The 24,518-nt window shown below is 40.1% G+C and overlaps 1 protein-coding gene and 1 pseudogene across 1 annotated transcript; one reads left to right on the top strand and one right to left on the bottom strand.

The window, feature by feature from the left end:
• Positions 1 to 77: 77 nt before the first annotated feature.
• On the top strand, positions 78 to 24,518 carry Gclm (glutamate-cysteine ligase modifier subunit). Its single transcript, XM_008837479.3, has 7 exons — positions 78 to 555; positions 8,482 to 8,547; positions 11,499 to 11,583; positions 17,467 to 17,526; positions 18,673 to 18,875; positions 20,571 to 20,685; positions 21,097 to 24,518. Exons 1-7 carry the CDS (start codon positions 430 to 432, stop codon positions 21,264 to 21,266), a joined length of 825 nt encoding a protein of 274 aa, XP_008835701.1. The 5' UTR covers positions 78 to 429; the 3' UTR covers positions 21,267 to 24,518.
• On the bottom strand, positions 2,985 to 4,673 carry LOC115071104 (annotated as a pseudogene).

Below are 24,518 nucleotides of genomic sequence, written 5' to 3'. Positions count from 1 at the left end.
TCGCGCCCCCGCCCGCCCGGCGCCCGGAACCACGCCCGCCACAGGCCGAGGGCCAGTCACCCGCGGGCCTGCGCCTAGCCCGCCGTCCGCGCCCCGCCCCTGCCCTGCCGAGTAACGGTTACGAAGCACTTTCTCGGCCGCGATTTCTGCTTAGTCATTGTCTTCCAGAAAACAGCTCCCTCGGCTGGGTGTCCGCTCTCAGTGGCGGCCGCAGACGCCGAGGCCCGGTCCCCGCCAGCGCCTCGCTCCCCCGCCGCCTCTCCGCCGCCGGCCTCCTTGGGCCCGAGCGCACACCGGGTTCAGTCGCGCGGAGTCGGCAACCTCGCGCTTGCCTGTCGGGCCTGGGGCTCCGCGCCCTCGCAGGCAGCCGTCTCCCCGCTCCCGATCCGCGGCCGGGTCTCCGCCGGGCCCCCTCGGGCGACCGCTGCCATGGGCACCGACAGCAGCGCGGCCGGGGAGCTGCTGGCGCGGGCCAGCACCCTGCACCTGCAGACCGGGAACCTGCTCAACTGGGGCCGTCTGCGGAAAAAGTGCCCATCCACACACAGCGAGGAGGTGAGCGGGCCCCGGGCTGCGGCAGGTGCGGGCGGGCCAGGCTTGGCCTACCGGGAGTCTGCGGCCAGCGTCCCCGCTGCTGGGGGCAACGCGCCCTGTAAACAGCAGGTGCACCTGCACCGGGGACGGGGCTGGACGCCTCTGCCAGGCTCTAGCTGATGGCACAGCTCTCCCTGACTGGGGAGTGGGACGGAGTCCCTATATCGCTGCATCAACCTCCCCCCCACTCCAGCCAGGTGAAGGAATATAGGCATAATGCACTGACAATTTGACATCAGTTTCTCTATTGCTCTGAATTTGGGTTTGGAATAGATGTATTTTTCTTACTGGAAATTAATGTCATGTTTTAGTTGCCTCAAAATGAGTCACTAGTTGGAAGTGGCAGAGATTAATCTGGAATTGTAAACCTAACATGTATTGCTGGCCCATTCCTGAGCCGGTGGTTCTCCATGGCCTGTGCAACTGATTGTGGAGGGATACTGGTAGTAGGGAACAATTTTAGCACTTAAAAACTTTCCCAATAAGTATGTACAATTATGTATTGGAAATAAAAATAAACTGGGTGTAGCTGTGCATTCCTGTACAGGCAGAAGGTTCTCCAGTTTGAGACCAACCTCAAACAGATCTTTCCTCAAAATAAATATAAATGCTACAAAAATAAAATTTTGTTATGTGAATTTTAGAAAGTTGCCTTTTCTATATCTGTAGCTTTAAATCTTGGGCAATACCTTCCTCATCATATTCTGAGAATTAAAAGATATTTTATTTAAATATTCAACACACAGGCATTTATCGACTGGTTGTTTCATCCAAAAGGTTAAAAAATCTGGATTAAAAGAATACATTTCCTAATCTATGTCAAACTAGCATTAACATCTGTGATACAGTTTGATCTTTTATGGTGAGGCCAGACTGCAAACCTGGCCTCCAAGTATAAGTTGAGGGCCAACACCAGTCACATTTAGGAACCAGAATCCCTTGCTCTGATCTGTATTGAGGTTCCATCCAAGTTTGTATGTTTTGTTTAAACTGCCCCACTTTACCTATTTCTCCTACAGGTAAGTACCTCTGTATCTTGGTATATATAGAGCCTTACTTTCTTCCAGCACTGAGTTCAGTATAACATTTCACTTGTGTATTAATGTATAGAGTGAAAAAAATTTTTTTTTGAGGCAGCGTCTCCCTATAGCCCCAGCTGTCCTGGAACTCACTATGTAGACCAGGCTGGTCTCAGACTCGGAGATCTGCCTGCCTCTGCTGGGATTAAAGGTGTGCGCCACCACGTCTGGCTTGTGAAATGTTTTATCTCACAACACACTCTAGTGGCTTTCAAAGTTTTTTGACTGAAAACAGCAATACATATAAATATAAAACTATGAACTAGATGAATAAAATGTATCAGTATATTAGAAACAGATATTAACCCTTGTATACAGTGTTACTTTTTTCTGCCCTATTGTACTTTGTAAAAATTCTTTTCTAAATTTTAAATATTTTTATGTGTATGAGTGTTTTGCCTGCATGTATGTAACTGCACCACATGTGTACAATGCCAGTGGAAGCCAGAAGAGTGTGTCAGATCCTTTGGAATTGGAGTTATAGACAATTGATAGCCACCATGTGGGTGCTGGGAACCAAACCTGGGTCCTCTACAAGAGCAACCAGTTCTCTTAACCACTGAGCATATCTCCAGCCCCCTAAAAATGGATTCTTAATGCACTAATGTACAGTTTAAAAAACTTTGCTTAGAGCTGGGTGTGGTGGCACATGCCTTTAATCCCAGCACTCAGGAGGCAGAGGCAAGTGGATCTCTATGAGTACAAAGCCAGATGGGGCTACAGAGAGATCCTGTCTGAAAAGGATCAAAAACAAAACAAAAACAAAAACTTTTCTCAAAGGATTAATTATGGCCTGCAGTATTTAGGACATTTCATAAGAATAAGACAAAAGTAAAGATGCTAGAAAACATTGAGAAGACTCCCAAGAAGTAGTAGCATGTTGTAGGAAACTATGACAGGTTACTTAGCATAAGATAGGCATGTTCTGTTTCTACATGAAGAATGTGTGTGACTGGGAGGCCAGAGGTTGATGACAGATGTTTTCCTCAATCTTGTTTTTTCAGACAGGTCTCTCATTAACCCTGATCTCACCAGTTAACTAGAGTGGCTGTCTCCACCTCCTCCACCCTCCTAGTGCTAGGGTTTCAGGTACCCACCATCATGCCTCGTTTTTACCTGGGTACTAGGTTCTGAACTCAGGTCCTCATGCTTCTATCACAGGGACTTTACTGCCTGAACCATCACCTCAGCCCTTACAAAAAGAATTTTCTAACAACCAGAGTTCCAAATTGGGATGTGAAACAGTTCAACCTGCTAAAGAGATTAAGGAAACTGGAAAAAAATTATTTTTTTTCAAGATCTGATCATTTATTTATTACTCTTAAAGAGTCTCATTTGTTTCTAGACTCAGAAGTAGAAGCTCCCAGTGAGGATGGCCTAAGTCTCTTGGTAGACTGTTCCTGGCAGTTTTCTTTAGCTTTCTTCATTCTCTTGGCAAAAAGCTTTGCATAATCTGCCCTCTTCCTTATTTTTCTTAGTGTGTTGTTTCTTCAGGGCAATCTGTCCAACTTTGTGTTTTAGCACAAGTGCAGTAGCAAGATGCTGAATCATGGGTGCCTTGGTCCTGGGCCTCTTACCTTCTTATTTAAGGGCTTTCTAACAATATATTGGTGAACATCTTCTTTAGAGAGACTGAAAAGTTTTCAGATTCTCCTGGTTCTTTTGGGCCCCAACAGCCAAGGCACAGTACTATCTGTCAGTCCAGAAATAACCTTTTCTCCTTTTTTCACAGTAACCAAGTTAAGAACACTCAGATTGGTATCTACAAAGCATCCCTAAACAGACATGCTTGTGCCTTCTCCAGTTCTCCTTGGTTTATATCAAGAATGCTCCTTAAAAGCAGACACCCTCTGTTGTGGGTCAAGACCCCCTGCTTCATGGGAAAACCTTGTTTCCCACCACTGATTCAGACTGCATAATCCTGCCACTCTTCACCCCGGGCATCAGCAGCAACTTCAGCCATGCACTTCTCATAGAAAGCACAGTTTGTGTCATTATCTGCTCAATGAGTTTCTGACAGCCACTGGGCAGGAAGGAAGTATTAGTTTTATCTTGATGTGTCTGCCGGCCTAGCAGTTGCCACAAGAAAAAAGAAAGAAAATCACATGACTAAAACAAATTTATACATTAGGTAGATAGTTCAAGTACATTTAAAAAATTGTTATGTTTTATGTGAGAGTTTTGCCTGTATATATATAAATGTACCACATGCATGCATTTCCTGTGGAGGCCAGAAGAGGGCGATGGATTACCCTAAAACTGGAGTTATGGATGGTTGTTAGCCACCAAGTGGGTGCTGGGAATCAAACTGGGTCCTCTGCAAGAACAGCCAGTGCTCTTGACCTCTGAGCTATCTCTCTAGCCCCTCAGTTATATTTCTTAAAAGTTCTCTAATTCCATTTTTTAATTGTATGACTACTGTCAAGATTTTTGTCTTCGCTAGAATTTTATGAAATCAAATATTGGGTTTAAAAAATATTTACTCTTGGGGCTGGAGAGATGGCTCAGTGGTTAAGAACACTGGTTGTTCTTGCAGAAGACCCGGGTTCAAATCCCAGCACCCACATGGCAGCTAACAACTGTCCATAACTCCAGTCCCAAGGGATCCGATAGCCTCTTCTGACCTTCACAGACATTGCACGACACGGGTGCACTTACCTACATGCAGCAATACACGCATACACATAAAATAAAAATAAATTTTTAAAAATTTACTCTTATTTAACAATGCTGAGGATCTAAACTAGTATCAAATACTTTAAAAAAAAAATGGGTCACCATGAGACCCAATTATTCCTATCTATCATACAGCCTTTGGGCTACATGTAGCTAACACATTGTTTTTGGGTTTGGTTTTTATGAGACGGGGTCTCCCTGTAGCCCCGGCTGACCTGGAACTCCCTATGTAAACCAGGTTGACCTCCACCTCAGAGATCCACCTGCTTCTGCCTCCCAGTGCTGGGATTAAGGCATGACCCACTACACCCTACCAGCCAGCATATTGTAAACATACTTAAAATATTATAAGATACCTATTTGTAATTCTACTGTGTGGAGCCTGCTTTGTATTTGATAGTGCTGCAAAGTCAAAAGGCTGGACAGGAAAGCTGGGCTTGGTGATGGTCACTTATTATCCTTGAACTTGGGAAGTAGACGCAGGAAGATCAGAAGTTCAAGGTCATCCTTGCTCTTTAGTGAATCAGAGGCCAGCCTGGGCTACATCAGACTCTCTTCACCCCCACAAAAGGACATGCATGGTGGGCATTTGACCAATTGAATTGTGTGGTATCTTCTAAGTTGTTAAACAATTCCAGATCTGTTAGAGGCTAAGTTGTGGTAATGTGTATTGTAACAATAAAAAGAAAAAATATATATAAGGTGAATGTTCAGTCAGTATAGATAATATGTAATATCATTAGGTTTATGATATAGTGAATTTCTCAAGTAACTGAGTAACTTTGGGACTTTTCAATAATCTGTCCAGAATCCAAGACTGATCTAAGAAATGGATTCAGAAAAGGGGCCACTATTCTAACAATAAACTTATTCTTGGATTGAGGAATTCATCAGAACCTTACGTTTGTAAACCAGTCATCTTTCCAGAAGAAAATAACCTTAGAATTTCCCCCAAGATTTGAGCCAAGACACTACTTGTAGAATTGTTAACCTCTAAATCTCTCCTCCTGCTTCAACTTTTACTAATTTTTAAGAGACTACTGGGGCTAGAGAGATGGCTCAGCAGTTAAGAGCACTGACTGCTCTTGCAGAGGACCAGGGTTTGACTCCCAGCACCCACAGAGTGGCTAGCAACCATCTATTCCGGTTCCAGGGGATCTGATGCCCTCTTTTGACCTTGGCGGGTATTGCATGATATGGGTGCACCAACGTACATGCAAGCAACACACTCATACACTTAAAAATATAAAAAAGTACTGACTTATTCACATCCATACACTGTATGTATGTAAATGAGTTGTGAGAGTAGATACTATGAAGCAAGATAGACCTGGAGCAGGGAACTGGAGGTGTTGAGAAAGGTGGGGGAGGGGCAAAAGGTCACATGTGGCAAGAAAGTAGAAAGAAGGCTCCTGGGGAAGAGAGGGAACAAGGGAGGGGGAGCACATGGGAAGGAGGAATCAACAAATTTTGTTTGAAAAATGCCATAATGGGATTGGGAGAGGTGGCTCAGTAGTTAAGAACACTGACTGCTCTTGCACCATGTGCGTTCCCAGCACTCACATGGTGGCTAACAGTTGTCCTTAACTCCAGTTCCAGGGGATTCAACACCTCCTTCTGACCTCTGTGGGCATTTTACACACTTGATGCACTTACATACATGCAAGCAAAACTCTCATAAAATTTTTAAAAATCAAAAAAGAAGCTGGGCATGGTGGCACACACCTTTAATCTTAGACCTGAGGAAGGCAGAGGCAGGTGGCTCTCTGTGAAAGTAAGACCAGCCTGATCTACGTAGGGAGTTCCAGGCAGGCTGGTACTAGGGAGACCCTGTGGACCCTGTAAAAAAAAAAAAAAATAAAGAAAAAAGCCATAATGAAACTTAGTCCTTTGTAAGCTAATGAAAAATTTAAAAACTAAAAGAATGGAAAATATTGGCCTGTAAGTCTGTATGAAAAAGGATTATTCAGTAATTTTTATTTACTGATTTCAATTTGATTACAACTCTGCTTTGCATAACAATATAGACCTTGTAACGAATCCAAGTGAGTTATTGTGGGTGGCACATTATTGTGGATTGCTCTGCAACTTTTAATGGGTATACCACTTGTCCCTTGTAATGATCTGTACTAAGAAGTGGTAAAGTGCCTGTTATATCAACCTTTATCATAAGCAATTATAGTTTAGATAATGAGTTCAGTTTGTCTCTATTAAGAAAGTGCTTTTTGCAATTCAGGGGCTTTTAGTTACTCCTTTGATTGCCCATCCATAGAATGTGAGCCACTGTGACTATGGTTATCTTTAAGCAGTAATTTGAAACTGGTAGAGTTGACAAATTAGTAATAAAAAGGTTAGAGCTGGACCAGTGAGATGGCAAGTGGGTAAAGGCACTTGCCTCCAAGCTAGACGACCTGAGCTTGAGTCCTGGGACCCGTGTGGTAGGAGAGAACTGAGTCCAGCAAATTGTCCTCTGACTTCCATACGAATGCACAAAAGTGCTTGTGCATACACGCAATAAGGCAGTGTAATAAAGAATTTTAAAAATAAGTTTAGTGAATGATAAAATGGCATGTTTTTCCTAACCAAAGTCACTAGCATGCTTGGCATGTAGCAATAAATAGCATTTTGTGAATTTTTTTTGTTATGTATACCTAGGTCTTCATTCATTAAGTGAATGTCTTATTTGGGACCACTTTCAAGTTTGAAATACTCTGACATGAGATAAATGATAATTTAATGAATTTACAGCATACTGTTGTTAATAAAATTGTTTCATGTTAAGCCAGGTATGATGGCATATACTTTTAGTCCCAGCACTCAGGAGGCAGAGGCAGGTGATCTCTGTGAGTTCAAGGCCAGTCTGGTCTACAGAGCAAGTTCCAGGCCAGCTGGAGCTACAGGAAGAGCCTGTCTCAAAAAAGACCAATATATGTACATATATACTTTTTTTTTTGTCTTTTTGAGACAGGGTCTCCCTGTAGCTCCAGCTGGCCTGGAACTCACTATGTAGACCAGGCTGGCCTCGAACTCACAAAGATCCACCTGCCTCTGCCTCCTGAGTGCTGGGATTAAAGGTGTGCACCACCACACCTGGCACATATATACATTTTTATGTTAAAAAAAACTGAAGACAAATGTTAGAAAATATGAATTATCATTATGTAAGTTGACCTGTACAAGATACATCTATCTCCTTGTAGTTTTCAAACTGTAGAGTACATAGCAATTACTTGGGATGCTTGTTAAAGTTCTAGCTGCTCTTGGAGTCATCAGATCTATGATTGGGCTTAGGAGTTTGAACATTTGTTTTGAGGTGGGAATTGAACTCATAAATGCTAGGCAACTGCTCTGTCACTGAGCTGTATTCCTAGACTAGGTTTGAATTGTTAGTAGTATACCACAGGTGAATCTAACATAAAAGTTCCTCTGGCCATACTTTTTGTTGCTTGTTTTCAATTTTTATTTATGAGTGTATACGTGTGCCTGCTGGTATGTGCAGCACATGCATGCAGGTGCCCATGGAGACTAAGAGGAGTCATATCCCCTGGAACTGGGGTTACAGGCCATTATCAGTTATCTGATGTGGTGCTGGAACCAAACCTGGGTCCTCTGCCAGAGCAGCCAGTCCTCTTAACCACTGATCATCTCTCTAGCCCTTCCTTGTTTTGGCGAAATAGAGAATAGTGCCAGTTGAGTGCTGTGAATTCTAGTTAGATTCTCCATGTTTAATCCAAGTTCTCAACTATGTAGCCCAGAAGATCTTCTTGTCTTTACTTCCTGGATGTTGGAATTAGTCATGTACCACCATAACCTGGTCCAAGTTCCCCTTTTATAACTTTATTCTTGAAATCACTTTGTTTCTTTATGAATGCTTTAATGGCTTTACATTTCAATGATACAAAATCACCCTAAATATAAGTAGACTACTGCTTTCAGTCAAGAATGTTTGTGGATTAAGAGAATAATATAGGAAATCCAGTGGGTGGGCTATGTGGGGTACAAATAGGGGTGGGGGCCTAAATATGATTAAGATGTCATATCTTTTTTCCCTTCTCAACTTACCCAAAACTAATGCATCTTTATTGAAGCAAAGAACTTTTGATCAACTTTGAAAAATGCATTCTTTCTGCAGCTTCGAGATTGTATCCAAAAGACCTTGAATGAATGGAGTTCCCAGATCAGCCCTGATTTGGCCAGGGTAAGTTTCGGAATGTGAATGCAGAAATCATGCACGCTGAAGGGGAAGTGAAGTAAGAAAGAAGTCAATTTCCTCAACTTGATGAGAGAAGCCACAGAGGCAGTTAGCCACAAAGTCCCTCCGTGGCTCTTCTGACATGGCAGTCTGATCCAGTAGGACGAGGCATAAAGCAGAGTATCTGGACTCTAGTCACTTCTTCATTAGGATTCTCCTGCTTAATTCCCACCACACTGTCCTCACCCATCAGTGTTCTGCTGTAGTTAGAATTTGGTCTAGTACAATGATTATGAGCCTTGATTGGTAGATAGCTTTGGTAGAACATCATCCCAATAATGTCAGTTTCTGGTGAGACAGTAAGGAACTGTATTTCATTAAATGTCAGTACATGTTTGTTTTCAAAATGTTAACAGACACAATAACTGTAACTGCTCTGAAATTCAACTCAGCCAAAGGCTCATACTTAATCACATACTACTTTAAAAGTATGGGAGAGCAACCAGCCATCATGGCATGTACCTATAATCTCAGCACTTGGGAGGCTTGAAGCAAGAGAATTGAGTTCAAGGCCAGCCACCTGGGCTACATAGAAATTTCCAGGGCAGCTTTGGTTACATAGTGAGACTTGTTTTAAACAAAACAATACAGAAGATACATGCTGGAAAGACATGATCTCTTGAGCATACTGCAGGTTTTTTAACACTATAACTGCTACACAGAAATTGTCTTTGATTAATCTCTGTGTATCTAAATGACCATCTTTTCTATCTGTGCCTGATTAGTCAATGCTGTAAATTAATCTGTGCTGGGTTTTGTAATGTGTGCAGGAGTCATAAGACCATATTATTTGGTTAAATCTTATTATGCAAGACTGGGCATGGTGGTACACACCTTTAATCCCAGCACTCCATAGGTGAATTTCAAGACAAGCCTGGCTAACAAGCGAGTTCCAGGCCAGCCAGGGCTATATACTGAGACCCCATCAAAAACAAAAAACCCACACACTTATACAAGGTAATGTATTTCTGACTGATATATACTATCATTTTATCATTAATCCTCAGATTATTCATTGTAATATACTGGAATGGTCCTTACCTTTTAAAAAAAAATATGCTCAAATGTTTTAGCTTAAAATCTTTGCAATTGGGGCTGGAGAGATGGCTCAGTGGTTAAGAACACTGGTTGTTCTTGCAGAAGACCCAGGTTCGAATCCCAGCACCCACATGGCAGCTAACAACTGTCTGTAACTCCAGTTCCAGGGGATCCAATGGCCTCTTCTGTCCTCCTCTGGCATTGCACGGCATGGGTGCACTTACCTACATACAGGCAATGCATGCATACACAGAAAATAAAATACTTTTTAAAAAACTTTGCAATTACAAAACTGAATATACTACTGTCATATGACCCACCAGTCTTATTCTTTGGTATCTGCCCAAAGGAGTTGAATATTTATGCATATAAAAAAAAACCTACACATGGATGCTTATATAATGATTGACAACAGTTTGAAGTAGCCAAGATGATTTCGGTAGACAAATGCATATCTAAACTATGGTGTATTCGGACAATGGGATAATTACTGCGTGCTGAAAGCAGTGAGCTGTGAAGCAGGAAAAGACATAAAGGAACCAGAAATGCACATGACTAAGTGACAAAGCCATCTGAGAAGGTGGCACATGCAATTCCAAACGATCCCAGATGTAGCACACTGATGGGTCTGTTGATGGGGAAGCAGGAGGTAAATGAGGAGTATTCTGTTCCTTCTGCTCAGTATTGCTGTGAACCTACCACTGCTCTAAAACAGTCTACTAAGAAAAGAACAATTGGGGCTGGAGAGAGAGCACAGCAGTTAAGAACACTGTTCTTGCAGAAGACCCGGGTTCGAATCCCAGCACCCACATGGCAGCTAACAACTGTCCATAACTCCAGTTCCAGGGGATCCGACAGCCTCTTCTGTCCTCTGAGGGCATTGCACAACACAGGTGCACTTACCTACATGCAGGTAATACACGCATACACATAAAATAAAAATAATTTTTAAAAATATTTTTAAAAAATTAAAAAACAACTAAGTTCCCTTAAAGCTCAGTGACCTTAAAGGTTCTTTTAAAAATATTTTTATTTTATGTGTATGAGTGTATTGTCTGCATGTACGTGCACCTGTGTCTACATTGCCTTCAGAGGTCAGAAGAGGGTGTCAGATCCCCTAGAACTGGAGTTAGGAGGGTTGTAATCCACCTGTGGGTGCTGGGAATTGAACTCAGGTCCTCTGCAAGAGCAGCCCGTGCTTTTAACCATTGAGCCTTCCCTCCAGCCCCTAAAGGTTCTTTTATGTGTATGGGTTTTCTACCTGCATGTATTAAAGTGCACCACATCCATACAATACCCATGGAGGCCAGAAGGGGGCATTGGATTCCCTAGAACTGAAGTTAAGGACACTTGTTAGCCACTGTGTGGATGCTGGGAACCAAACCCAGGTCCTCTGTAAGAGCAGCCAGTGCTCTTAACTGCTAAGCCATCTCTTCAGTCCCCTCAATGACTAAAATCCAAAGGAATGAAAAGTTTTTTTTTAACTTGGTGATTAATAAGTTTTTAAAAGATTGTCATTACTCAAAACCAGTATTTTTTTCACTGATTAATTTTTAAGTAAAATTATTTACTGTGCTTGTGGTTTGAACTTCACATAATCCTAATCCTCTGCTTGTGTGTTTTTCTATTTTTATTTTAGTTATAAATACTCGTGGATACAAGAAAATGAGATTCCTTTTCCCAGAGAATACACACATGTAACCTTTGTATCTATATTTTACAACACTTGTAAAGCCCATTAGGACTCAAGAATCCTGTTCTGTGGGTTCTTTGCTTCTGATGTGCTTTATGACAATAAGAAATTTTATAATCAAAAATGCTAATTTTATATTCATTATAAATGTCATTGTTTATTATAGGAGTTTCCAGATGTCTTGGAATGCACTGTATCCCATGCAGTAGAAAAGATAAATCCTGATGAGAGAGAAGAAATGAAAGTCTCTGGTAATTCCAGCCTTGTTGATTCATTCTTTTATACAGTAGAAATAGTAAACATTTTTCAGGCATGGGAATAAGCCTTTCCTTCTGGTAATGAGTGACTTACTCCCCACGTGAGGAGAATAGACGCTTTAACATAATTTTAATGTCAGATCTTGAGGGAGTTATGAGACATCAGTGCTAACTACCACAATGAGTCAGAACAAAACTTCAACTTAACTGTCATGATGTTTCTTATGTGGTGTGTAATTTATGTGTATTCAGCATAGAAAGATTCAAATGGAAGAAATGGAAAGAATAAAGGTAATGCTTAGGAGTATGTCTATGCAAAGCAAACAAACCTTCCCTTGGGGGTGAGAGGGTGGGATACTGGTAAGCAATGGTTGAGGTTGTCTGGACAGACAGAAGGAAATCTGGAAAGTGCATATTAATATTATACCCAGGCAACGTACACTAGTTACATTTCAGAAACAAAAATGAAGGTACCACTGTTTCTGCCTTCAGCTCTTAGACAAAATAGAAAAGTCATTAAAACCCTGAGCTTGCCTAGATTGAAATTCCTGGGTATGCAGATTACTGACTGGATTAGGCTAGGGCTAGCAAGCATTTCACTTTCTTTATACAATAGGATGCGGTTATTTCATGGGCTTCTTTAGAAGTTGGATGAAATAAAAGCAGCACATAGCTAAAACAGTGCTTGCTACAAAATGCTAGACAGCTACTATGTATTACCTTATTGTTGTGGTAATTGCCAGCTAGTATTGAGATGGACATATGTGATGAGGTGAGACAGGACATTGCCCTTTCATTCCAGTCATAACTACCATTTGTTGAGTCTTGCTTTTTGGTAGGCACTCTACTGTCACTTCATGGTTATATTTCCTCATAATTATCAAAACAAGCTTAACAAGGTAGGACTGTTATTCTCATTACATGAGTGACATTAAGTAACTTGAAAGTGTCCATGGAGCTGGGTGTAGTGGTATACACCAGTAGTTCTAGCTGTGAGTTTCAGGGCCGCCTGGTAAGATAATAAGACCCTACCAATTAGAAAAAGAAAGCTGTGATATAGCCAGTAAGCTTATGAATGAGGAGTCTACAAGGTATGTCTGACTCCAAAACCTGTTTCTTTCTGCTAACTTTGTGTAGGAAAGGAAGGTCAACATTCTCCTGTTGTAATTGCGTTGTAGTTGGCTTAGGCCACTTACAAATTGTCCTTGATTCTAGTAGGGGTTGAGATTTTAGCTAGGTAATAAAATTCTCCCTGTGAGGAGCTTTCTTCTTTCAGCCTTTCTCAAAATGCCCATCTTTCAGAGAGAGGAGGCCAAATTCAGGGATCAGGGACTAGTAGTGAGGATTTTATTTATTGTAGAAGAGGCTAGACCCAGGGCCTCGCACATGCTAAGCAAATGCTCAGCCCTGAGGTATACCCCAGCATGGGAAGACTCTTACAGCATTTAATTATGGGAGCTACAGTTACACCAAAGTGGTGAATGTTGATTTACCTGGTAAGGGAGCGATAATGACCAGGAGTGCATGAGGAACACACTTTAGAAAGGAAGGGACAAATAAGGAAATGGACTAGAACATTTGCCGCTTGTGTTGAAAGCTTGTCACTTTGATTTTGTTGTCCCTGTTTCCTTCATTCTTTCTCCTGTCGTCCTGCTAGTCTAAAAATCTAAATTTATCTAAAAATCTAAATTTACTCAATAGACAGTGAGGTTCTAGAAGCATGCACATACAAAGTTGAGTTTGAATCAAGCCAAAGCATCAATCTTAGATGCATAAATTTCCTTTATTGAATTTTAATCAACTGCCTAGTAACCAAACAGATGTCAAGCAATAAGTCCTGAGAGACTGCCTTTTTTTTTTTTTTTTGGTTTTTTTGAAGCAGGGTCTCCCTGGACCCCCAGCTGGCCTGAACCTCACTATGTAGACCAGGCTGGCCTTGAACTCACAGAGATCCGCCTGCCTCTGCCTCCCAAGTGCTGGGACTACAGGTGTGCGCCACCATGCCCGCTGAGACTGCATTTTATACCTACTAAATCTTTAAAAAATTGCCAGGCTTGGTTGCACACGCCTTTAATCTCAGCACTCAGGAGGCAGAGGCAAGTGGGTTGCTAAAGATTGAGGTCAGCCTGGGATGGTCTACATAGCAAGTTCCAGGCCATCTGGGGCTACATAGTGAGACTCTGCCTCAAAACAATGAGTACAGATTGACTTCTTGGAACTAGAAATGTTTCAGATCTCAGAGGTCTTTGGATTTTGTAATGTTTGCATAGATTTCATTGGTTGAGCATTCTATATCACTAAGGGAGCAACACTTAACTGTTTAGTCTGGTAAAATGGTACACGTCTTTGATAAAGTAGAAAGCAAATAAAATCAAGACCAGCAGGATCTATCAGGTTCTTTTACTCATGATGTTTCTAACAGGTCTCCTCTAGGAAGTGATTCAGTAAATAACTTTTTTAATGAAAGTTAACAAGATTGCCAGGCATGGTGGTGCACACCTTTAGTCCCAGCACTTGGGAGGTAGAGGCAGAGGCAGGCAGATCTCTGAGTTCAAGGCCAAGTTGGTCTACATAGTGAGTTCTAGACCAACTGGGGCTACAGGGAGACCCTGTCTCAAAACAACAAAAACAAAAAAAGTACACCCCTTTAATCTGGCACTCAGGAGACAGAGGCAAACAAATCTGTGAGATTGAGGCCAGTCTGGTCTGCATAGTGAGTTCCAAGCCAGATAGGGCTACAGGGAGACCCTGGCTCCGGAAAAAAAAAAAGTTACCAAGATGTTTATGTGACGAGAAATTAGAACTGCCACAGGAACATTTACTAACATAGATGTTCAGTAGCAGAAGCTTATTTGGTGATCTAGACTATGAAAATCATGGAGTAATGTTCAAGTACGAAAAAAAATGAAAACTGGGTGTGGAGGCTTGTCCTAATTAGCTTTCTATTGCTGTGATAAAACACTGACCAAAACTAACTTGGGGAGGAAGGGGTTTATTGGAGTTACAACACAGACCATCATTGAGGGTCGTCAAGGCAGAAACTCAGGGCAGGAACCTGGAGACAGGAGCTGAAGCACAGACCGCAGAGGAATGCTGCTTACTGACTTGCTCCTGGCCTGTGCTCAGCCTGCTTTCTTATATTAACACATACTCACTTGCCCAGGGATGGCACTGCCCACAGTGGGCTGGGCCCTCCCACATCACTCATCAAGAAAATGCCCCACAGATGTGTCCACAAGGTCAACCCAATAGCAACAATTCCTTAATTGAAGTTCCCTGTTACTGGGTGTGTTACCAGGTGTCAAGTTGACACCTAAAGCTATCCAGCACAATTGTCAACACAAACCCCTTAACAAACACATTACTATTAAAGCACAACCTTTCCATTTATCCCTAAGATCTCATGCTAATATTAATATTACAACATATAAGAGTACAACTTTAAGAGTCCCACAGCCTTAAAAATGCAAACACTTTAAAAGTTCAGTCTCTAAAAAGTCCCTTAACTGTGGTCTCCTGTAAAATCCCAAACAAGTTAAATACTGTCTTAGTTCAAAAGGGAAGAATCGGGCACACTTAAGCAAAATCAAAGTCTAGCAAAATAGCTCAAGATTCACTCACCATCTTCTGGGTTCCAAAGGCTTCGGCAGCTCTACCACTCTGGCTCTACCATCCACAGCACACACAGCTTGTCTTGCAGGCTTAGGCTAGCTCCACTCCATGTCTGCTGCTGCCCTTGGTCATCCCATGGTTCTGGAATCTCCAGTATGCTGAGGTCTCTGCTGTAACTGAGGCTGCACCTTCACCAATGGACTCTTCTGTATTCTCAGGGTGCAAAGCCTCAGATTCTCCCCAGAACCCTCCATGCCTTCAACACCAGAACCATGGAGGAGACTTGTACACATTACCAAGTGCTGCTTCCAGCTTGAGATGGAGGCTGAGTTCGCCTCTGGGCTACAGTTTCTGTGTGCTGACCCTGAGGAAATACTTCCCAGAACATTTTACCACAGTGATGCTGGTCTCTTGTTACCCACAGCTGATTTTTCAGCCCCAGCTAACCAGCATCAATTGTCCCAGTAAAGCAAAGGTTTCACTTCAGTGGTGCTGATCTCTTCTTAATCATAGCTGATTCTTCAGCCCCAACTGACCAGAAACCAGAGATTCAAAATAGCACACAAACAGCCCTGATAATTAATCTTTGTTTCCCTTTGAAGCTTCACAAGCCAGGCCTCCATTGTCTATACATCTTCAGCATTATCTTCCATATTCCTACAGAACAACTCACTGAGCTCCCAGAACTTCTACAACCTTCCCAGACATATATGGTCAGGTCTGTCACAGCAATACCCCATGGTCCTGGTCCTAGTTAGCTTTCTATTGCTGTGATAAAACACTGACCAAAACCAACTTGGGGAGAAAGGGGTTTATTGGACTTACAACATAGTCCGTCATTGAGGGATGTCAAGGCAGAAGAAACCTGGAGGCAGGAGCTAAAGCACAGACCACGGAAGAACGCTGCTTACTGGCTTGCTTCCTCTGGCCTGTGCTCAGCCTGCTTTCTTTTATAACATAGACCCACCTGCCCAGGGATGGCACTGCCCACAGTGGGCTTGGCCTGCTCACATCACTCAACAGTCAAGAAAATGCCCCACAGATGTGTCCACAAGACCAACCCAATAGAAGCAATTCCCAATTGAGGTTCCCTGTTCCCAAGTGTGTCAGGTTGACACCTAAAGCTATCCAGGACATGGTACACACCTGTAATCTCAGTATTCAGGAGGCTGAAGGTAGGAGGATTGTCATTTTGAGGCCAGTCTAGGCTATAAAACGAGACCCTGTCTAAAAATTTTGTTAGTGTGTAAAATTAAAAATTAAAAACAGGCTGGGGGCTAGGGCTGTAGGTCAGTGGTGTTTGCCCCAGCACATAGGAGATACTGTTTGATTCCCAGCACCAAAGGGAAACAAAAGAAGTGACCACATAAAAACCTAAATATCAGATGCTTTGAGTGATAAAACTGTGTGCTACTTTTTTTGTCTACTTTGATCAATTTTCCTCATTTGTAGAGTAAGCACATTACTACTAAGATAAAATTTTAAGACTACTACACATAGATACATACAAAGTATTTATCACATAAAGATAAGCCAAGTAGAAATAGGAGAAATGTTATGTTCGGCTTTACATAGGTTTTCTTTTCTTTTTTTCAGTTTTCTTCTCATTACATCTTTCTTAGGCTGTGGTTTATTGTAGAAAGTATGAAATGTGCCCCACCATGCTTAGCTTATGCATAGACATTCACTGAGTTTCAGCTCCTATGTATCTGACCTGCCCTATAATAAATGGGAAATTAAATAAGTAGGAAATTAATACCTGTTTTATTCTTGAAAAACAGATTTGTTAATTAACATATAATTTAAAAATTACAGAGCAGTTGGGAGGCAGAATCAGGTGAAGCTCTGTAAGACCAAGGCCAGCCTGGTCTATATAACAGGTTTCAGGCCAACTGGGGATAGAGGGAGAACCCATCTCAAAAAGACAAAAAAAAAAAAAAAAAAAAAAAGCCAGTGAAAATACACTGTCATAAAGAGGAGTTATAAAATTACATGGAAAAGAAAATAATTTATCAAGGATTATCTGTCGTGGCAATACTACTTTCTGTATAGTAAGAGTGTATCAAGCGGGTGTGGTGGTGCATGTCTTTAATCCCAGCACTTGGGAGGCAGAGGCAGGTGGATCTCTGTGAATTCAAGGCCAGCCTGGTCTACATAGTGAGTTCCAGGACAGCCTGGGGCTACAGGGAGACCCTGCTTCAAAAAGACAAAAAGAAAAAAAAAATAGTGTATACACATGTAATCATATTTTTCTTTGTTATCCAGCAAAACTGTTCATTGTAGGATCAAATTCTTCATCATCAACCAGAAATGCAGTTGACATGGGTAAGCAAAAATTTAACTTTTCAAATAATGTATTTTAGCTTTTTTTAGGTGTATTAGTTATGACTTGTGGCTCAATCTAGGTAAAAAAGAAAACAGGCTGATTTTAACTTTATCTTTTAAGATTTTAGCCTAGTTTCTTAAGGTTTCTGTATTATATAGAGTGGTTTTTTTTTTTTTATAGAAGTGTAAAAGATTAAATGTGACAGTTAAATGCTATCTGGGGATAGAACTTCTCTTTAATCATATTAGTAGTCCTTTAGTATTACACTGTAAAATGAAATACCAGAACTAAAACCAAAATACAAGTAGTTTCAATTAATTTTCAGCACTTGGCTAGTTATTGTAGCATTATAATTACTAAGTAATTTTAAAAATCTTCTAGTGTTTACTTACGTCGAAAACAACTAGCGGTTTAATATAACTGTAGAATGAACAGTAGTGATTTAAAATAAGCTCTTAAATTCCTTTTATAGAATTTGTGAAGTTATCTACTTCTGTAAATACAAATTAAGACCAGATTAAGTTTTTCAGTATCTCAGCCTTATTTTGTTAGGACTATTACTTATAGAATGTTAAAGCAGAATTCTTAACCATCATCTATATAAAATACCAGTGGTCAGGGCTGCAGAGAGATGGCTCAGCAGTTAAGAGCACTGACTGCTCTTGCAGAGGACCTGGGTTTGAGTCCCAGAACCCACATGGCAGCTATGAACTGTCCTTAACTCCAGTTCCAGGGGAATCTGAAGCCCTCTTCTGATATCTGCCACATTGCACAACATGGGTGCACTCATGTACACGCAGGCAATACACTCATACACATAAAAAAAAATAACAGTGGTAAGTAGAATTGGAAAAGAAAATTCTATGAAGATAAGCCATGGAAAAGTCCTAGAGTCTAGGAAGACTGCTCCCTAGAAAGGAGCCTGTGCTAACTGTGCCCCAAGAAAGAGGGCACATCAGAAACCCACTTGTCTGCTGCACAGAGGAGTAAGAAATATCCTAAATAACAGATGAATTATGAAGTAACTGCTTATAGAAAAGTAGTTAGTGATATGGACAGGACTCAGTGGGATATGTTGAAGACAGTAATACTTGTTTATATTATGCAGCAAGTGTTTATCCTTTCTGTATTGTCCTTCCCACTAGCTTGTTCTGTCCTTGGAGTTGCACAGCTGGACTCTGTGATCATTGCTTCACCTCCTATTGAAGATGGAGTTAATCTTTCCTTGAAGCATTTACAGCCTTACTGGGAGGAATTAGAAAACTTAGTTCAAAGCAAGAAAATTGTTGCTATAGGTACCTCTGACCTAGATAAAACACAGTTGGAGCAGCTGTATCAGTGGGCACAGGTAAGGGACAGCCAGATACTGACACTCTGCCCTAGCTGTGGAGCATCATATACCTAATGCACGCACTGTGGGGCGGCTTCCAAATGTGTGTTTTGAGATGGGTGTCATCTAAAGCGTGGGGGCTTGCTTGCAAGCATGCATGCGTGCGTGCGTGCATGCGTGTGTGTGTGTGTAATACATGTCTAATTGAACTGAATATTAATCTCATTTAAAATGAATAATGAAAAGACAAGAAAATGTCTGCTGAAATTGACAAATGACTTAATTCAGAACAAATGCCTTAAGGTGGCTTCCTGCAGTTCTATATATGTGATGAAAATATTACACATTGGGTTGTATGGCTCTAATTTCTTAAGCAGGAAGCACTACATATACCAAATATTTTTTTCTGTAAGTCCATTATAGATGTCTAAGACTTAGTTTATACAACCTGATATGGAATGGGGGTCCTATCCCCTCCCCAGCTTTAAGAACCTACAAAATTAGAAGGGAAGTTACTGATACTTTGCCCCTGTATTTTCCCTTATTCCTTTTATTTCATGCTCAGCCACCTTCTCAGTCTTCTAGCAGAAGACTTTGAGACTTTTAGTATAATACTGTTTGGCTTTTTCTTTTTTCCTAGAGCTGTTTTTCCTTTCCTATCACTAACATAGGTTACGAAGGCATATGTTAATAAAAATATTCATGCAAAAGTATTTTATAAATGAAACACAGTAAAATGTGGTTATATTCTAAAATTAAGCCCTTTTATTATTACTTTCTTTACAAATAAATATTGTGGGGGCTAGGGAGATTTAAGGTGTTTGCTATGCAAGTATGAGGACCTGAGTTTGATTCCTAGCACACACATAGACACACACACACACACACACACACACACACACACACACACACACACACACACCTAGGACATGCATGCCTGTAATCCCAAAGTTGAGGGAGGGCAGAGATAGGAGGATCCCTGGGGATTGCCAGCCAGCTTAGTCTATGGAGCTCCAGGTTCAGTGAGAAACCCCATCTCCAAAAGTAAGTTGGGAGAGTGACTGAGGAAGACACCTGATGTTGATTTTTGTCTTTCAGGCAGATACCAACAAGCACATACACACACAAAAAAACTGTCAAAGCTAGCATACAAAGTAGTGGGTTTCATTATGGCATTTTCATACATACATGTCATTGCGCTATGTTCTGGTTGATTCCCCCCTCTTACTTCTGTCCCATGTGGGGCTCCCTTCCCTTCGTCCTCACAAACAGCTCCCTGCTTCTGTTTTGATGGTACTATATTCCATTTCCTCCTCTTTTCACCGCTCCCTTCACATCTCTTCCTCCCCTTTCATGATGCCCTTTCTAGTTTCATGACCTAGACACACACACACATACACAAGTATGCATACATGTATATAATTTTACATCACAAGCTCACATATGAGAGAAAACATGCAGTATTTGCCTCTTTGAGTCTGGCTTATTTTGCTTAACATAACAGTTTCTAGTTCATTTATTTTCCTGCCAAGGTCATGATTTCATTTTCCTTTATTTGACAAACTTCCATTGTGTTTATGTATCACATTTTCTTTATCCATCCGTTGGTGGACATTTAGGGTCCATTCCCTAGCTATTGTGAAGAGTTAAATTATTACTCTCTACTGTCTATATTATGTAATTTGTTAAAAATAATTTTATTTTCACTTTAAGGTAAAACCAAATAGTAATCAAGTTAATCTTGCCTCCTGCTGTGTGATGCCACCAGATCTGACTGCATTTGCGAAACAGTTTGACATACAGCTACTGACTCATAATGATCCAAAAGGTAAGATATTTTCATTTATAGGCATTTATCATGAACTTTTAGAAGGCAAAAAAGCCCTTGTTTGGTGGGCTGGAGGTGTAACTCAGTAGTAGAATGCTTATCTAGCATGCACAAGGTCCTTGTGTGTATGACCCCTAACACACACACAAATAAAGTAAGAAAAAGAAAACACTTGTTGAAATTTAATTTTAAGTGTATGCTAAAATTAAAAGTCTGTACACCACACCTAGTTTTTGTGGTAGTGGTAATCAAACCCAGGGCATGGTGAATTCTAGGCAAGCACTCTACCAACTGTGCTGTCCCCAACCCTATATTCAGTTTTTAGGAATTTCTTTTATTGTGTTAAATGATTACCTACATAGTAAAGTGCTTTTGTTTCCAAACTTAACCTGTTGGTGTTTGTTGTTTTAGAACTGCTTTCGGAGGCAAGTTTCCAAGAAGCTCTGCAGGAGAGCATCCCTGACATTCAAGCACAAGAATGGGTACCACTGTGGCTGCTGAGATACTCTGTCATTGTGAAAAGCAGGGGAATCATCAAATCAAAAGGCTACATTTTACAAGCCAAAAGAAGGGGCTCTTAACTACAACTCACTGACCTGCATTTCTCTTGAACATAAGATAAAATATATAAGATAAATTGAAATGTGTGAAAAATCTAGCTATTGCCTATCAGAAGTGTCACTGAGGACATAGTGAGCTGTTTTGGCAGCGTGCTGCTTGTCAAGTTTTGAATACTTCTCTTGCCTCCGTATCAGTACACGCACATGAACCACTGTTTTGTTTTCATTAAACTATTGTTTTCTAACTGAAATTGTCTATAAAGAAAAATATTTGCAATATATTTCCTTTATTTTTATGAGTAATAGAAATCAAGAAAATTTGTTGTTAGATATATTTTGGCTTAGGCATCAGGGCAATGTATATACATATTTTTTATTTCCAAGATTCATTAATTGCTTCTTACTTTATACTATAACTAAGCAATTTAATTACAGCTATTAAAATAAATACTAGAAGATATTTTTTCCTGCCATTGGTGAAATAACTATATTTCAGAGTAACTAGAGCAGCGAGGGTCTACTAGTAATGTAAATAAAATTCATTCTTCAATGTGAGTGAAAACCTAATTTTGTGTGTGTGTTCTTGCTTACATTACAGCTTAGCTATCATTCAATCATGTATGCTTGTGCCATATTTTTCCACCTATTATTTACAAAGACAAGCCAAAGTAAATCTGAAAAAGATACTTGATACTTTAAAATTATTGTTTGGGAGTTTTACAAAAGCAACTATTGTCATCTCCAGATTCTTTAGAATTCTTAATCCATCATTAATATATTGCCACCCATTCAAGAATATTCATTAAGTCTCTTGCACTCATACCATGTGCTCGGCACTGTGGGCTCTGGAGAGAAGGGACATAGGTAGGGATCAAGAAACAGTTGAGTAAATGTGTGATATTTATACCCATTAATGACTGATGAGGAGGGAATAAAGCCAGAAGATTGAAGAAAAAATGTTTGATAGTTCATAACCAACAATGCCTATTTGTAGAACTTTGTCTGAGAGATAGTCTCAAGTGTTCTGTTGCTGGAGATTGAACCCACAGCCTTGTGCACACTGAGCGCATGCTCTACCACTAGTCTGAACTAGTGGAAAGCAGAACACTATAGCTAAAACTTTAGAGCTAGAGGAGACAATGCCATTCATCTCATTTCTCACTAGTTTAAAAACCAGAAAATTGCAAATAAGCTGTAATCCTTATGTATACTAAAGTCTTAATCTAAAAAGTTGTATCTTGTAACCCGAACAGTTCCAGTTTCTAAAAAGATATATCGTACATCAGTAATTTTAAAGTATAGGCCTATGTAAACTAATTTTGCTCAAATTTTCTAAGCTTACAGAAAACTGTAGTTCCATGTTAAGTCAATAGAGTAGATTTTTTTCCTAAAGCTTTATGGTTTACAAGTTGGATAATTTTATCGATTAGAATTATCATGCGAAATCAGCTGATTTGCCTGCTAAAACTTGTGTTGGCTTTGACCTTAAAGACTTTATATTAATTGTATGTAATGTTAAATACACAGCTAACTTTTTAGTTTGAAAATGTACATTTTTCCTATAGCATAAATCTTTACATATTTCTTGTGTTTTAAATCTGTGCAGTGAACTGGCTGAGCTATTTTAAAGGGAAACTTTAATATTATTTGTATTGTTTTTTAAAACCCAACACTTAAAGAATGGATTTTTGAAGGGCTATTCTGGCAATGTGAGAAAACCTAAACAAAACTGTCCTTTCCTAGTGCATTGAAACGTTAGCAGGAGCTTGTTGGTGAGATCATGTATCAGATACAGTTTTCATGTATGTAATTTTGAAGTGATTTTTTTCTTGTTCTCTTTTTTTGATCCCTGAAGTTCCTTATGTGAATAACCTTTTAAAAATGAGTCTTTTTAAGGCCTTACAGTTTTTCAAGCCAATGTTCATATTTTTTCATGAACTATCAGAATATAATGAAAACTTTCAAATATTTAAGGACTTGTTTTAAAAGCCATAAAATAAAGAATCAAATACTACCAAATAATCATATAAACCAAAAGCTAAGTTGTCAATAGTGTGTATTGCTAATCAGGGAGATGTAAATGCAGTGACCCAGTGAAAGACTTCACGTATGTATAATTTTTTTTCCAGTAAACACAGAAAGAGGTTGTAGGTTAATTTCCACTAGAGCCGATTCAGCAGTGTACCATGACTTGGGATTTATTCCATGGGTCTTCCTTGAATTTCCATCCAAGAAACTGTAGACTGCAGAAGGAACAAGGTGTCTTATAAGTGATATTCACGTGGTGTAGATTCTGAAGACCACATTGATGGAGGCACATTAATACAATGTCCACTTCAGAATGGCCAATGCTAGAACTTGATTAATAAATAATAGCTAACAAAGTTTCAGTTCTAAAAAATGGTCATCTAGCCAGGCATGGTAGTGCAAGCCTTTAGTCCCAGCACTCAAGAGGTAGAGGCAGGCGGATCTCTGTAAGATTGAAGCGAGCCTGGTCTACATAGCAAGTTCCAGGCCAACTGGGTCTACAAGGAGACCCTGTCTCAAAAAAACAAAACAAAAAACAACAAAAAAGTTAATCTTTATTGCACAAACAATTCAGATTTTCCTATGAAAACCAAAATGTTTAGACTTCTGTATGCCAGGGCCAAGTAGTAACCAAAATTAGGATCTTAGTTTTCAGCAACAAAAGTTCTGCGGCTCATTTTAATTACATCTCTTTGTGGAAGAGTTTCCTTCTAGGTTACCTGCCCAATATTTTTGATCTTTGGACTGTAAGAAGCTGATATATTCCTTGTATACTGGCTGACAATTCATCTTTCTGCCAAATGTACATTTAGAGAAATGTGAAGCTGTTATGATAAGAATTTAAATTGCAGTGCCATTTCTGTTCTTAAAGTCACTTAGGATTCTAAACCTAGTTTTCCAGCATTAATTTCCAATGACCCAAAACTTATTTACTTCCCTTTCCCCCTTAAAATGATGATGTGATATGCCAGTTTGATTTTTCAAAACTATGTAACAATATTTTTATAGTTTTCAGACTGAGGGAAACATGAAAATATTTTAATTATTTTTCTTATCTGTAGTGGTATACTAAAAAAGCAAAATATAAGGTATTATTAAAAATAAATTTTACTTTGCCTATATTAAATAAAATTTGAACTGTATGTTTTCTAATTGGGTTGTTTCAGCCTGGAGCATGACACTGATTTGGAACTCTGAATTTAATCAGTATAATTTGGAAATAAATTATATTTAAAAATATCTAAA

This window comes from Nannospalax galili, unplaced genomic scaffold, assembly GCF_000622305.1.
Source record: "Nannospalax galili isolate Female #2095 unplaced genomic scaffold, S.galili_v1.0 scaffold618, whole genome shotgun sequence".
NCBI classification, from domain to species: Eukaryota; Metazoa; Chordata; class Mammalia; order Rodentia; family Spalacidae; genus Nannospalax; species Nannospalax galili.
This window is presented reverse-complemented; position numbering and strand designations above follow the sequence as displayed.